Consider the following 15,766-nt stretch of genomic DNA (forward strand, 5'->3'; position numbering starts at 1 on the left):
TTATCGGCAATCTCTCTCTCTCTCTCTAGATATATATATATATATATATATATATATATATATATATATATATATATATATATATATATATATATATACATTTTATTACTATTTTTGCTATTTAAGAGAAGGCAGCATGGCCTGATGTGGAATAAGGACACAAGGCCCTCCTTTGCATTATTGGAAGGGAAGAATCTCCTCCTCTCACCTACCTTTCTTTCTTGAGAACCTTTTTTGTTTTACCTTTTCAATTCCTTCAGAGCAACAAGTTACTTATCTTCAATAAGAAATAGCAAACATTAAAATATAATCGAACCTTATAGGGGAATTTATCACCCCAAATTAACTATGTATAGATTATCAACAAGAAATATAGAAAAATTGTAATGGAACCTTACCAGGGCTGTTGTTTGAATATTCCGGATGTGAAGTTACCAATTTTAGTTCTAGCGAACTACAGATCGATTTGAAAATTCTTATATTAAAGAAAGTAGAATTGATGTCATTATATTAAAGAAATGAAACTTAGTGAATACAAAAAGAAAGAAACTGGTCGAGATAAAGTTCATTTGGATAGGGATTCGTTGAGACCAGAAAGTTGGATTCCCGGCGGGTGATTTAACGGCCACCGATTAGTTTTTCCCCAATTTTTAACTATTTTATTTTATTTTGAATTGGTTTTTAAATATTTATTTTTTTCAAAAATAATTTTCTGGTTCTCTTGGCCGATTCGCAACCGGATTTATCTGAATCGGTTAATCGGTTCAAAAGTTGGATTGTTATCATCCAGAGGGGAAAAGGAGGAAACGGAAAAAACGGTCGATAAAGGTCTGCGCTCCTAGCTGCTGCTGCCTCCTCTCTCTTCTCGGAACAAATTCCTCATCGAATCCATATGATCATTCTTCCCACTCTGCAACCCCTCCGATTGTCTGAACCATTCAACAGTCTGGTTTTACTCGACGAAGAAAGTGAAGAGATGGCGAAAGCGGAACCCTGTTGTTCTCCCCCAGAGACTACCGCCGGCTCTCTGCTTTTTTAAGTACAACGGTCGTCGGCTGGTTCCCCATTTCCCGGTCTTTGTTTCTTCTCCTTCTCCTTCTTCTTCTCAATTGTTAGGGTCTTCTTGGTCGTCTGTTTCGTGCTTTTTTAGGGTTAGGATCTTATGGAGGATCTTTTCCTGATTCTGTTTTTTTCTCTTACGGAGTCTGTGGGTTTCCAGCATTAGGGTGTTTGAGGTTTCTTTTGAATTTACGTTTGGTTTTCTTTGGGACGACGCAAGCCGTGCTTGAAATGTGGTCTTTGTTCTGTGGGGGTTAGGGTTTTGAGTGGTGGTCTGGTTTCTTTTCGGGAGTTTACTGTCGGTTGTTGTCGTTGAATGGGAGCCGCAACAATGGCGACGAATGGAGGTGAAGGGCCTCATTTACCGCAGCCCCAGCCCTTGGTGAGGCAGGGCTCTCTGTATAATCTTACGATGGACCAGTTGCAGGGCCATTTGGGAGACCTGGGGAAGCCATTGATGAGCATGAATTTGGAAGAATTTTTGAAAACGGTCACGGCTGCCGAGGAGAACCTGGGCTTCGGCCCGCTGACTGCTGCGGATCCTTCATTCCTTCTCGATTCACCTGCTGTCCCCGGCATCCTGAGGCAACCCAGCATGGTATGTGATCAAGATTTTGGTCAGAAGACGGTCGATGACATTTGGAGAGAGATTCAGCAGGGACGAGGAGGTGCCACTCATGAGGAGCAAATGGTTGAGAGACAGCCTACGCTTGGGGAGATGACCCTTGAAGACTTTTTGTTCCGTGCGGGCGCGCTGACCCAAACTCCGGAGCCTTCCCTTGCCTCATCGATGCAACCGATGCCATCGATGCCATTAATGCCAGCGGAAGTTATGCCTGTATGCCAGCAGGAATGGATGCAGTATCAGCTTAGCAACGCAGCGGCGGCTTCATCTTCCTCTTCTTCGGTACCGCCCCAGCTGCAACCAAATTTGGCGGGCATGTACGTGCATGGATTTGAAGTTGGAGGGAATAACCCCGCTTTGGATCTTGGGTTTGTGGACAATCCTTTAACTGCTGCTTCCCCAATTCTACCCATGCCGGTTGCTTCACAGAGTGTTGACAGAAAGAGGACAGCTCAGGATGAGATCAGGGAGAGAGCAATTGACCGGCGTCAGAGGCGAATGATAAAAAACAGAGAGTCTGCTGCACGGTCGCGTGCTAGAAAGCAGGTAAATTGAAGTACATTATTTTGCATTACCTTCTTGGGGATTGTGCCATCTCTCTTGTCCCTTACTACCTGTTATTCGTCTTGTTTCCAGGCGTTTACCACACAACTGGAGGCCGAGGTTTCAAAGCTAAAGGAAGTGAATATAAGTCTCAAGAAAGAAAAGGTAAGGCTGGTCCAATCATTTCTCATCTTTATGTTTGACAAAGTATTGCATTATCGCAAATTGCATGCATGCCTGATCCTAGCGGTATTTTTGCTTGACAACATTATTATACTTCTATAATTCGTTGTTCAAGGTTCGTACATTCAATTCTAGGAAGCAGGTGTCCTATTTTATTTTTAAAGCTTTTGCATCTTCAAGTACATATCTGTTCTATGAAGGCCATCGGGATCTCAAATTCACTGTTTTCAAAGTTTTTAATCAAATTTTTGTTTGAGGTTGTTTTCCAGTCTTAATAACTTTTGTAGGAACTGCAGTGTTCTCCTAGTTGAGGTCTCTTAGAAGAGATATATTGTTTAGGGTCATTAAACTAAATCAGCAAAAACAGTAGGAAGTATTGATCACTTACTGTTATTTAGCAGTCCTTCACCTAATGATGATTGCACCAATAATGATTTTCAGGCGGCAGTTTTTTGTTGATCCCTTTAGAGTTTCAGTTGATAGCTTTAAGAGGTACCGCATGCTGATCTGTAATGATTCATCTGATCTCCAATAGATTCTGTAGTTAGTAACATGACATCGGGGAGGTGGTAAAGTAACTAGAGAGGACATGAATAGGCTATGTTTGTGTTGGTTTCTTTAAATTATGATGTATATATGGCTTTCAGTGGAACAGTATTGTGTTAGTTTGATGAAAATATTAATGAATGTCAAGAGTGTTTTATAGTAACATGATAACTTATAGAAAATTTTATGGATGACAAGATCCTCTTTTCACTCCTTAAATATAGCAACTGGCTAACTTTTGGTGGTTGAGGATAGAAGCATCAAAACCCAAGATTTATGAGTGGAGGGAGAGGTATCCCTCTTGGATTGGTAACTGTGATACCCTTTGATTCTAATTCTGTGACTACTTTTGCTTCCACAAACGTCAGGGCCTTGTGGAGGTTTCCTCGAATATATTTAAAAAATAAGTGACTCTGTGAAGATAGTGAAATGCAATGGAATAAATGCAACACAAAATTTGTCTTGATGAATGAATCATGAATGTGATTTTTTTCATTAAGTTCCATCATCTGGTTACAATCGTTAAACTACCTTGATTGCAGAAGTAATTGGTATAAAATATAAGCTCACAGTTCTCTTTGATGGGACTTAACCCAACTTCTCATAGTCATGATATCCTGAAAACTGAGTGGATGATCATGAGTTTCCTTAACCGGTTTTTTGCTTTAAAGATGAAAAACAACCCATTCAGAGCAAGATAAAAGAGCTCCTTCCTTGCAGTAATGAAACTCAATATAGTAGCTCTTGGGAGGGTAAAGGGATTCGGCCATAAATGATAAATGTCCTTATAACAGGATACAGATTGACAAGGAAGAGTACGACAGAGTATGACTACCGAAATGCTGCTGTGAGATAACATACAGGACTACGTGCACGTATGAATTTGTATCACCTGATCTGCCTTCTTCTAAATGTGGCTGGTGACCAATGTGAATCTACTCTAAGGAACATGAATGGTGTGGCAATATCTCCTAAACAAAATATGAGCTATTTCAAATTCTCAAAACATTGTTATACATTCAAAAAATACAGTACTATCCTTTTGATGAAAATGTCATGATTTTATCATGATATATCCAATTTGCTGAGTCGCTCACCTTTTATGTAAATCTCTAGCGATTTTGCTGTTTCAAAAGTTTGTTGATAGTAATAAAAGCAAAAATTATTAAATTCTGCAATAAAATATAACCGTTGAACAATTGTTTGAATGTTTGTCAGCCGGATGGGAAACAAGTTAAACATAAAGATTCCTTAGAGAAATGATGTATTGGTGACATGAGGCGACATTCAGCTTCCGAATGTTGGTGGTGAGTACAATGAACTACCATCCTTTTCAATCCGTTCGGTCTATTTGTCGCTTGTCAGAGTCTGTTGTGCAGTAACAATGGTAAAGCAATGACGAGTGGTATTTGGAGAAGATAATACATAATTTAGAAACCATGGAAGCCCATAGTGTATGTAAGCTTGTTCTGTATGATATCAACACTTATAAGCGTGCCAGACATAGAACTGCAGAGGTGAAGTAGTGAATTGATCTGATGATTTTACGCTTGATCTACCAAATTATCTAAAGTACTTGTTGCTGGGAATGGTGAAAATAGTTGACAGTTGGCAGTGTAAACTACATGAGCAATGTCAGACACGTGAGAACACATATAGGGAGCTAATGACAAACAGATTCTGCGAAAAGTACATCTTCTAGAACTGGAGTTTGAAGAATAGAGAGTTATTCAGTTCAGCACTCACCTTAGAAAATCATATTATTGCAGCCTGTGGGAACTTTTGCAAATATGACATTTTTTTTTTAAAAAAAGGCTATCTTTTTCTCTAACAAACACTGACAAATCTTAGCCCAGCCATCAATTAATTGTCTAGCTGTTACTTTTTGCTGTTTTGTAATCTTGCGGTTTTATTGAATGCCATGGTGGTCTTTTCCAGTAAATAATACTTTGCGTACATCTATTGAGAATATAACACTTCAACAAAAAGAACAAGTTAAGAAACTGAAGGTAATGTGCATGGGTAAGCACTTAAACAAGCTCACAGGCTAGTTGATGGTCATAAAATGTCTTTTCTCTGATAAAGGACTATTTGTTCTGCTATAGGTAAACTGGTGTATTTTATTCACATACACTTCATTGAAAATCATGGTTTGTTTCTCATATTCTTGTAGGCTTTCTTCAACTCTTCATCTGCAAGGAAAGAGTGGCCTAATCCATTCTGTACATGAGCTACAGTTTCAGAAAAATCCACCTTCATTTCAGTCTTGTCTATATTTTCTTATTAGCACCCAATAGAAACTCTATCCCCTGATGTATAGAAGAACAGTAAATTATAGTTCAAATTTTTCCTTTGGGAGAATTGCTTTCCTCACAATCTATTTCAAATCAATCCGAAGGGAGGGCAGGCCTCCAGCCATGTATTGAACAAAAATTGCTGTACACATAGAGACACCAGACCAGACTATCTGGTATTTACAATTTGCTTAAGCATGGCTACATCCTCAAAACTCGGATTTCATTCGGAGAATGGACATTCTATGGCAAAACTTTCTAATATTTACATAGGCCTTAGGGAGAACAAATCGCTATTCCAGGCAGCTTCTCACCCATCTGAGCCACTTCCTGTTGTTAGAAATCATCAAGTACACATTCATGTCTCTCAGCTGCGCATATTGCCCAAGCAACTCTTCCCAAATAGCTACTTCCATTCTACACATGTCCATGGGAAATGTCCTGTACCTGATAATAGGAGCCCTATCATCCTTGCCTTAACTCAAATACCCCAACCCTCTCATCTCTTTTTCTCCCCACAACCATGTGAACACACAAATCTTTTCCTGGAATTACTGGCCCATCACCTATGGTGCAGCCTCTACCAAGCAAGCATCTAACTTCCTTCGGTTCCTCTTTATAGTCCTTACATAAACAGCCAGAAAACTGTCCGTACACACTTTTCAAATCTTGCCTGCTAGCAAGCGAGCAGCCACGATCTGCTCAACCGTGAAGCCTCCTATTTCTACATATCCACAGCCTCCAAATGACAATTTGGAAGCATGCTTTCCAGCACCTCATGAGCCATCTACCCTTCAAGCTACTAGCGTAGCGCCACTTGAGCCTAACAACAAAACTTTGACTGAGAATCCGTCTCTTGTCAAAAATTTTATAAAAACTTGCAGACCTTTACAGCAATGGGGCAGTTAAACATTACATGATTATCCTCATACTCTATTTCGCTCTTTTGTGTGGCATGGGCTGCAACCTTACCTGTGCATATTTTAAGAGCTGAGGGTCAGCTGGTCAACCTCTGATGTTGTGCATATTTTATATCTCTGTTACGAGAAATTCTTCCATACCTGTGAGTCTTGAGTTCCTTTCACACACTCAGATGGCAGTATGTGAGAAGGCTGTAAATCCTGCTTTTTATACCGTACCATATTTGATATTTCATGAAACTAACAAGTGTGAGTTTCTTTTATATACACACGCGCATGGATGGCAGTGGGTGAGAAGTCTGTACAGCTTGTTTTTGATACCGTGCCTTATTAGGTATTTGATGAAACCGTTAACTCGTGCAAGTCGTTACCTTTTTTTTTTTTTTCTGTCACTATTGAATTGACGTGCATTGCTCCGATAGACTATACTTTTGGTAGTTCAGTGTGGTTCCGTTTTCTTTTCTCCCTATTCTGTCATTGAGGTTTAAATAATTCATTCGAAACAGATTGTGCAAACAAGCAACTCACTTTTACTTGCTTGACAGGAGATAGATGAGAAATTTTTCACTCCAATTATATTGCCAAGGTACCAGCTGCGCCGGACGAGCTCTGCGCCATTTTGAGCCATTCATTCTCTTGTATATTCTTTCGCATGTAGTTATTCTTAGTCAAGCTGTGTGCATGTTGATCAGGTCGTCCATTGACTGAGGCCGCATTCAAATTAAGGCCAGACTTCTTGCCCAATTGGTCATTCTGTATAGCTTCATTCTGGTTTGGCTTATGTTGTAGGAATCGCCCAACTATTTTCTCCTATTGGATATTCTTGGAAAAATATGAATTTATAACAACAGATGTTTTCTTGGTCACAGCAGATTGATGATTTAACCAACGATTTAGGTCTACTAGTTGAGCGGCGAGAATCCACTGGTAGTAGTCATACTAATAATAATAACTACCAGTTAGATAATACGATCGACACGTCTTGTTTGTCTACCCTCTCAAAACGAACTAAAGAAAAGAAGCGGACCTGCCTAACAAGTCGCACCATCATGCGCCACGGTATCTGTCCTTCGGGAGCTGGCCCTTTTCAATAACCAAACGACTTAGAGAGAGATTCAAATACAAAACTAATGCTCCAAGCAGAAGGAAGAGTGCAAAAAAAATAACAACAAATAGCATCATCCTGATCATCGTAATCATCCTGTTCATCATAAGCAAAGTTCATTTTAGTTTCTGTCACTCTCTCTTGCACAAAAGATCATAAAAGCTCCTTATGTACATTCATTTCCTCTCTGGCTCTCTCTCTCTCTTTTCCCGTCCCTGTCAAAGTTTGGCTAGAAGATGGCCATCAGTTCTGCTTCACCCAACACGTGGCCTTGGATGGCGTCCACCACCTTGTCCTTGGTCACCTGAGATCAAAAGGAAACGCGCAAACATTGTTACAACCCTAAGCAATTAAAGGAAGAACACGTCCAACATGTTGCAGATACTTGAGAAACACACGAAGCAGGACAGGTTCTATAACCATCTACAGGAATTCATCCATAATCATCTACTCTTACATGCATTGACAGACAGAGAGAGAGAGACCTTGTTGCCGAGATGTAGTTGCTCATCCAGAGCATAAAGCTTGAACTGAAACCTATGACCGTACGATGGCAGCTTCGGTCCCCTCCATCCCGGGATCTTAAAGTCGTTGTTGCCTTCCTTTATCCCTCTGCAATCGCCTCCTTTCTCCTCCTCCTTCCCTGAAAATCCTTCTGGCAGCCCTGCCACCACATGCCCACGTCCTCAATAAGTTCAATTATATATATAGAATTCGAGTTGGGTATAACCATTAAGGCGGTCAACCCAAAGGGAAAGTGTCTTGAAAAATAAACATCTTACCAGCCGGACCATTTCTTTTCAAATTTCATGAGAAAAATAAAGATGAGGGGATGCCTAATTCTGCAATTAAACGACCCTGATCACCTGCTTGCCAAACAACCAAAGATGCAGGACTAGCTTACCCTTCAAAGTCGGGGGAATGTTTACCACCACCCTGCAGAGAACAAAATGTACATATAAGAGACAGAGAGACGAAGCGTCGTTGGCTTGTGCAGTGCTGGTTGGTGAATGCTGGAAATGTGGAAGGAAGGGACAGTATACCAATGAGTCCACGGGACGATGGGACCGCTGGGGTCGGGAGCGTCAATGTCCTGGACAATGAGCGCAAGACTCTGGGTACCATGGGGGACCCCATACCACTCCAGCGGCGGTGATATGTCCTGCTGAGTCCCCTGTCCCTCCTGCGTGTACTTCCTCGGCAACCTCCCATCGTTCTCGATGTTTGGCGACACCAGCTTCAGTACCTCCTGTGCCATCCTTTCCTCCTGATCACCACCCACCCTGCCCTTCCACTTCTTCCCTTAGCGCCCATATGGCCTCTGATATATAGCCGTCGTCTGCTTCTGTGTGACTGAACTACCCTTTCACAGGCCATGTTATAACTACTTCTGAGGGACTCAATGGATTGGAAATGAACCCGTTTTGGGCGAAGCACGAAGGATTAGACTGCCTGAAAGAAGAGTAAAATGAACTCATCCCGGCCTGTTGTGCAACACTTCGATTATTCCTTTGTCATTTGCAGAAAGGAGTTGAAGATTGTGGTCATCTGCCATGGATGGGACGATTCGGAGGAGAAGCCGGCACGTAGCGTAGATGGTGCCACCTGAACAGGCGTACGTGTACCTCCTCCCCTCCGGCGTGTCCATGACTGAGACGTCCTTGGAACTTCCGCGTCCGTGGAGGCGTGGGACGAGCTACGTCTATTTTGCTGAGCTCGGTGTTCTTTTCCGGGTTTTTTCCTCTTCTTTTTTTCCATCATATTTCATGGAGGTACAGTCAATTTTGATTTGGTTTCTCAAAAAAAAAAAACCGAAGAAGATGAAGTGATAAATAAAAATTTAAAGAACAGAAACCCGGAAAATAAAAACTATCAATTTAGAATATGGGTTGGCTTTGTTTTTATTAGGAAATGCATTCAGATTCGGCTGATTTAGAGAAAGAATTTGATTCGGAAATGGATTTTGACGTTGCTTAAAACCTCCAACTTAACTTGGTAGTTTCAGTCTTGACTCTTGAGACTTGGCATTTGGTAGTGAGCGGGAAAAGCATGATGTGTGGAAAAGTTTGTGCTCAAAGATGCTTTATGCTCAATTATTGTGGATGCCACTTGCCTCTACCAATTCAAGCTTCTCTTTTCTACAATAAAAGTGATTCACAACAGTAAGGCTTTAGTTCAGATCTTTTGCTAGATGAATTCAAATATGTCTTGATGAAAAACTAAAGAATCTTCTAATAATAAACTCCTAATATTTTCAGCATACTTCTGGAAATCTAATGATAACTCTCTCTTGACTTTCCATCACTCTTTATGCTAAAATTTATTGAGAGACCAAACTAATCAAGGACAATAATTACAATGGTAGATATAAATCCATTGTTATTAACTTATTGTTAATGATTCAAAGGTCTCGACTGGAGGAAGCATGTAGGTAGGGAGTGTTTGGTGGTCTTAAATTTAAAATTTGAGATGATTTGAGATCATTAGAAATATCTAATTTGCGGATCATAAGTCAGACCAGATCTCAAATGTTGTGAGTTTTCACCATGAAGCTAATCTCAAATCTTTGGTAAAATCTGAGTTCAACCTATGATCACCACAATTATTATTATTATTATTATTATTATTATTGTCGCCTGCAAAAGTGATTCTAATTCAATTTTTCTGTTGGAAGCGATGGGAAGGATTGACGGTTTTTAAAATTTTGAATTCAAGGACCACCTTTTTTTATTAAATAGAAAAAAGAGCTCATTTGTTGATTTTTCGAGATATTAAATAAATAAGCCTGGGCACCGGGCCGAGCCACCGTCGGGTACCCGGTACCCGACTCGCCACGGGCCCGGGCTCAAGCCTTGAAAAATTGAGTTCGGGCTTTTTTTATCGGGCTTGGCCAAGCCCGATAAATAAGGGGCCAGGCAAATAACGGGCCAGGCTTGGGCTTGCCGCTGTAATAGTCGGCAGCCCGAGAAACCCGACATTATTATTATAGTATTTTTTTTTTTTTACAAAAATGAACTTAGGTAACTTAGGGTTTTGAACTTTTTGTTGTTAAAAGTTTCATACCCCTCGTCAAGACTGCATCCTCTATCCTCCTCATCGGCCCTCGGCTGCCTCTTTCGGTCTTCCCCATCACCGTTGCACAGCCATCGGTCATCCCCATCAGCCTTCGGTCCCTTTTTTTCAACGATTTTTTTTCTGCCCATTAGGGCTTCTTCCAAGCGCCCCTCTCCCTCGCTACCGCCTCTTCTAGATACGGTTTCCAGGCTTTGTTTGATTTTGAGCTGATCCCTAACCCTAATATTAAACGTACGTCTGATTAAAGTATTAAAAGGAAAAAGTGATTTTAAGGGCTTTGTTTGTTTGCGTTGAGATTCTGTCGATTTAGGTCCACACGAAACTTATTTTTAAAGTTGGAAGAAAGGGAAAAAGGAAGGCCTAAAATGACATTTACATCTTTAATTTGGGCCGATTACGAGGCCGTGCGGCAATTTCATCAATTTACCGGCACGTGTCGGTCGGCACCAAATTGTCCCGGTCCGGGCAGGCAGCATGATCGTTTGATAGAGGGGCTTAAGGCGCTGCCCGGGCTGCCCGCTGACCGCTCTCTATGCCTCCCCCTCTGCGGACTTCCCGTTGGGCCTTGGAGTGAGAAAAGTGGGAAAGGTCAAGTCTTTCGGTGAGTGTGAAGGACGGTCCAGATCAACGGCTGAGGATGCTCGGAAGCTCCCCACTCTCTGACGCTCAGTTAACGGCGGAGAGGAGGCAGATCTGTTAGGTTTCCGGCCCGCTCTTCCGCTTCCAGGTACTGTTCCTCGCCTTCTCTTCCCGGCATTTCTCAACGTCTGCGGAGGAATTCGAGGGACCTAGAAATCTCTCGTTTTCACCGGTTCTCCGAGAGAACTTCCCGGAAATTCCAGGATTCTGTCGAATTTTGGGATAAGGCTTCCCTTTTCTATCAGAAAATCAGGAATTCTGGTCTCTCGGGGAGTTGCTCCTGGCGGAGAACGGCAGATTCTTGAGTCTCAATGAGCTCCTCATGTTCCGAGAAAATATCCTGGAAATTCCGGGATTCTGTCGGATTATGACGGAAATTCTTGTCTTCTCCCAGAAAATCGGCGATTACGGGGGTTTTCTCCCGGCGGAGGGCAATATCCCTCGGAGTCCCCCGGTACGTCAGGGTTTTCTGGGAACATTTCCCGGAATTTCCGGGTTTCCGTCGAATTTCGGGAGAAATTTTCTCTTTTCTCTTAGAAACCAGGGGCTTTCTTCTGGTGGAAGCAAGATCTGTTAAGTGTCTCGCCGGATTCCTCTGGTTTTCCAGTCGGTTGCTCTCTTGCTTCTCTTTTCCAGTAGAAAGGGACTCTCCCTCTCTCGCGTATCTATCTTAACTGTTTTTGCTTTGGCTGGTTTCCTCTTCACAAAGTCATACACACCAGATCCCCGAAGCAGAGATGGCTGTGATTTCGGCGGGTGAGGAGGTTCGAGCTGCTAACCATGTACCCGCTGCCGGCCTGCTGGCTGGGCTCTGCTTCGCGGAGGCGTTGGAAACTTTAGCCGTCCTCAACTTCCTCCGTCTCTTCCTGAAGCAGGCGCTGCTCCAAGTAATACAGCCTTTTCCCCTCTCTTTTTCTTACTGTTTATTTCTCCTTCAAATCATCCTCTGTCGGTCGGAAAATTTTAGCACCAAAAAAAAAAAAAAACAAATATCTGTTTCTAGGTCGAATAGGTTGCTTCTTCGGTCCACGAAAACATCTTGTTGATTGCTTTCTCTCCGCCTTACCTCCTGCCTCTTCAAGTCTTCTCTCGTTAGCTTTTCATTTTCCAACAGAGCATTTTTTCTTTTTTTAGTCTTCCATTTTTAACTTATTTCAGCCTTCCAGGATCTTTTGTTCTGAAGAGAAAGATAGATGTTATCCTAAAGTCTCTCTTGTTTGTTTGTTTTCTGATTATAACCAGTCTGCACACCGTTGTCGTCTCGGTAGGCTTTGTCTTCTTCGTTCCATTTGGGGAGTGATGGACAAAGCGTGGGGAAAAAGGACATCGTCTTCTGGCGTAGAGGTGCCGGACAATGGGTTACCGTTATGTCGCTAAGTACTCGTCATTAAATGACGGAGGTACCCTTACGGAGAAGCATAGTTTAAACGGTCGGCTGGTAGCTACAGTTAGGGTACGAAAGTCTTTAAAATTGTAAGAGTAAAAGCTCCTCCCTCAAGACGGTGGTTGCACCTGAAAAAGAAAAAGGTGGATTGTGTGGTTCATGGGTAGGTGTCTTTCGACTTACAACCAGTTGTGAAATTTACCCATTTCTGTTTTTTGAACTGCGGTTATCTACTTAATCCAAGTTAGGTAGGGAAGAAATTTTGTCATTTGAAAAACTTTTCTCGCCACACGCTCTTTCCTGTGGTTATGTTATGCCGTTTCATTAGAAAGAAAACATTTTTTATTAATTGTTTAGAAGGACTAATATTGAGTATCCAAGACAACAGTAGAGATGTACTTGTCGACATATAAGGGGGCATCAATATGTCAAAAGTATGTCCAACAACTTTAGATGGTATGGTGAATTGAACGTCGCCGTTATTTGGTTGTCTTCTGAACTATTTTTTGTTGACAATTGGCATAATCAGACCATCAAAGTGAAGGGATTCGTCGAAACCATAAGTAAATCATTTATTTCTTTCTATGTGGGCTTTGCTGTTTTCCTTGTTCTTATCGATTCTGAATTCACACTCAACTGCCATGCATTCTATTTTAACTCTCTTGAGTCTTGCAAACCCTATTAACAATTTCCGATTTTGTAACCTGTGAATTGTGATGCGTGCCATGGAGTTATGTGGAAATGATTTTAATATGCTCTGGGACCCATACTGAGACAAAGTTAGGCCAACTTGCAGAGAATTGTTATCTTTGGGGATTGCAGAGCGAATAATGCTACTGTTTTGAACAATGTTGTAAATGTCGGATTCGAAACCTGTAAAAGATCCTTTCTATTCAATGAGTTTCGGCCGCGGCTTCAAATTCCTTAAAACTCGATGTCCATCTTCGTAGCGCTTTGACTGCGGCGACAGACATCTGCTTTAGCAGGTCGGTCTGTTGTCTATCTAAAATTTTGTTTTGGAATGTCTAATAAAACGACAAAAAAGAATCAATCCCAAATTGGCACTGGTTTGGGTCCATAGTTTGGCGGTTCAGGAGCCTAGATGTAAGGTAAAATCCGCTCCGGGTTGCATTTATTCTTGGAACAAGGTAATATTTCTAAATGCAATCAAACATGGTAAATGTTCGCCTTTAATCCTCCAAAATCAGTTGAAAATTTTTCAACTATAAGGTTCTGCTCTCTCTATTTTTCACTCTGTTTTTTCTGCTTTAGACAATATTCAAATGCTTTTCACGTTTCGACATATGTTGAGCTTTTACAGAGGGGTAGTCCTGACCAAGAACTCTCTCTCTCTCTCTCTCTCTCTCTCTCTCTCTGTGAATGGAAGAGAGTGGAGAGAAAATAAGTATGAGATTAAGCCAATCGACATAAGTTCATCATCGTTCAATGATGAGATTGGGCCATGCAACCAGTTGAGGGAAAAGAAAAAATATATTAAGAGTGCAATTATACGTAGCCCCACCAAAATAAAAAAAATAAAAAAAAACTACGTCTAAAGTGTCTCCATACAGTAATGAATTTTTTTCTGCCTTTACAAAAAAAAAAACGTGCCCTTTCCCCTTTGGTTTGTAACATAATTCATCTTACTGGCTTTAATGCTGCTCCTGGTATAACTTCATACATCTTTCTTGATGTATGTGTCATATAGTCCTGCTGTAACCGGGAGTCGTGAATGATAGATAATAAACTACATTGACCAAAACGCTATCAGGCCATGTTCCCTGATCTGACCTCTCATTTGAAAATTAGACCTTCGTCCCCCTCTTTCTTTTCCACAACCATTTGACTACCTAAAAATGATTCTCAGGGCAAGGAAACCATCAGGGGAGGACATCCAAGTGGATTTGAAGCAAAGCCAACTGATGCAGATGATGATGACGATGATGATGAAGATGACGATGGAAATGACGACAATGATAATGACGACTATGGGGAAGAAGAATACTCGTCAGAAGATGGAGGGAGAGATGAGAACAAGGACAATGGCAAAAGATCTGACAAGGTTCCCCATGAAAATTATGATGGTAGCGGTGATGGGCAAGGAGAAGAAAATGGTGAGGATGAAGAGGATGGCAACGATCAGGATGAAGACGACGACGATGAGGAGGAGGAGGAGGATGACGAGGGAGAAGGTGGCAATGAGGATGACGATGAGGAAGAGGACGTCGAAGAAGACCAGGAGGATGAAGAGGATGATGACGATGAGGAGGCTGTCCCGCCGCCAAAGAAAAGAAAGAAGTGAGGCATTTGTTCTCGGTTTTGTCCCGAGATCAGATCAATGTTGAGCAGCCTCTGTTACGTTCCTTATTTTCTTGTGTTAGGGAAGACTCCCCTCTAGTAATGAAACATGATGCTGAATGACGCTGTAGGCCTCCTGTGAAATTTAATTTAAAAGTAAAATTGCTGGAGCAACCCTCTCGTGCACATTCGACGGCTTCGTCCGCGACTCCTACGATTGTGAAATTTACAAATTGCTGGAGCAATCCTCTCATGCACAATTGCACGAAAGGCCACATATATTTCATTTGTGAATGCCAGATATGAACAATAATTCTTTTACTGAAGCAAAACATAGATCATTTTGAAAACATAATGCTAGATTGATCCGTAGAATTAGTAGAATTCACGTGAACACTTCTTTATGATTCTGCCGTTTAATTTTTCTCTTATCTCATTTGAATATTGACAAAGGTTGTCAACATAGTGAAAATGGTATCATTGTTTTCTAACATCTGAAGTGCTTTAAAAATTATGTGCATAAGAATTTTCACGGGACTACTCCGAGGACAGACTTTCCTTCTTACATACGACAAAATTTTCTAGCAAATCTGAATCTATTGGCTGTTTGGACATTTTAACGAACGTACTCTTGAAACAATTTGAGGATAAGCTTTGGTTGACTTGTGTGCAAGGTTTAGTTAATGATCCTTCTAATTCCGAATCCTGTAAATTCCAGACTACAACACCTAAGAATCGAGATACCATATGGACTTTCGCCAGATGTTGCAAACCATCTGCCCATCATAACTGAGCACTATCTTGCTCCTCAAGAAGACGATGTACATAAAAGCGAGCACTCAATTGAGATTTCACGAGCAAATTTGGTATTCCAGCGGAGATGATAAGCTAGAAACTTCATCCATAATGGTGAGCGAGACGAAGCTAAAACTACTGTCTTCCGATGATAATTTGAAATTTTAACCCGTACGATAACATGAAACGTTAAAAACTTCCAACTTCCTCTAGCTGCTGAAGGGCTCCCACTCACGTAACATTCATAGGGGAATAGAAATTTAAGCATCTCCAGTAATACAAAATTTCTCATTATCAATC

The 15,766-nt window shown here is 41.3% G+C and overlaps 3 protein-coding genes across 9 annotated transcripts; 2 read left to right on the top strand and 1 right to left on the bottom strand.

Moving 5' to 3' along the window:
* Window positions 1–785: 785 nt before the first annotated feature.
* On the top strand, window positions 786–7,026 carry LOC116261678 (ABSCISIC ACID-INSENSITIVE 5-like protein 2). 4 transcript variants are annotated; one of them, XM_031640467.2, is made up of 4 exons: window positions 787–2,230; window positions 2,321–2,392; window positions 4,175–4,263; window positions 6,716–7,026. In XM_031640467.2, exons 1-3 carry the CDS (start codon window positions 1,376–1,378, stop codon window positions 4,217–4,219), a joined length of 972 nt encoding a protein of 323 aa, XP_031496327.1. In that variant the 5' UTR covers window positions 787–1,375; the 3' UTR covers window positions 4,220–4,263; window positions 6,716–7,026. The 4 variants fall into 4 exon arrangements, with proteins under 4 accessions (XP_049935760.1, XP_031496327.1, XP_031496324.1 ...); XM_050079803.1 differs by lacking the exons at window positions 4,175–4,263; window positions 6,716–7,026 and adding an exon at window positions 6,458–6,708 and having other exon boundaries at window positions 786–2,230; XM_031640464.2 differs by lacking the exon at window positions 4,175–4,263.
* Window positions 7,027–7,333: 307 nt separating this feature from the next.
* LOC116262843 (uncharacterized) lies at window positions 7,334–9,840 on the bottom strand. Of its 2 annotated transcripts, none has more exons than XM_050080054.1 (4): window positions 8,319–9,840; window positions 8,180–8,211; window positions 7,733–7,939; window positions 7,334–7,579 (listed from the first exon to the last, which is right to left on the bottom strand). In XM_050080054.1, exons 1-4 carry the CDS (start codon window positions 8,531–8,533, stop codon window positions 7,530–7,532), a joined length of 504 nt encoding a protein of 167 aa, XP_049936011.1. In that variant the 5' UTR covers window positions 8,534–9,840; the 3' UTR covers window positions 7,334–7,529. The 2 variants fall into 2 exon arrangements, with proteins under 2 accessions (XP_049936011.1, XP_031498220.1); XM_031642360.2 differs by having other exon boundaries at window positions 7,761–7,939; window positions 8,319–9,803.
* A 1,049-nt stretch (window positions 9,841–10,889) lies between these two features.
* Window positions 10,890–14,845, top strand: LOC116263059 (uncharacterized). Of its 3 annotated transcripts, none has more exons than XR_004174556.2 (3): window positions 10,890–11,077; window positions 11,699–11,876; window positions 12,232–12,956. XR_004174556.2 is itself a non-coding variant. In XM_031642641.2 (3 exons), exons 2-3 carry the CDS (start codon window positions 11,727–11,729, stop codon window positions 14,673–14,675), a joined length of 585 nt encoding a protein of 194 aa, XP_031498501.1. In that variant the 5' UTR covers window positions 10,892–11,077; window positions 11,712–11,726; the 3' UTR covers window positions 14,676–14,845. The 3 variants fall into 3 exon arrangements, 2 of the variants coding, with proteins under 2 accessions (XP_031498501.1, XP_031498500.1); XM_031642641.2 differs by lacking the exon at window positions 12,232–12,956 and adding an exon at window positions 14,241–14,845 and having other exon boundaries at window positions 10,892–11,077; window positions 11,712–11,876; XM_031642640.2 differs by lacking the exon at window positions 12,232–12,956 and adding an exon at window positions 14,241–14,845 and having other exon boundaries at window positions 10,896–11,077.
* The last annotated feature ends 921 nt before the right edge of the window (window positions 14,846–15,766 follow it).

This window comes from Nymphaea colorata, chromosome 10 (assembly GCF_008831285.2).
Source record: "Nymphaea colorata isolate Beijing-Zhang1983 chromosome 10, ASM883128v2, whole genome shotgun sequence".
Lineage (NCBI taxonomy): Eukaryota > Viridiplantae > Streptophyta > Magnoliopsida > Nymphaeales > Nymphaeaceae > Nymphaea > Nymphaea colorata.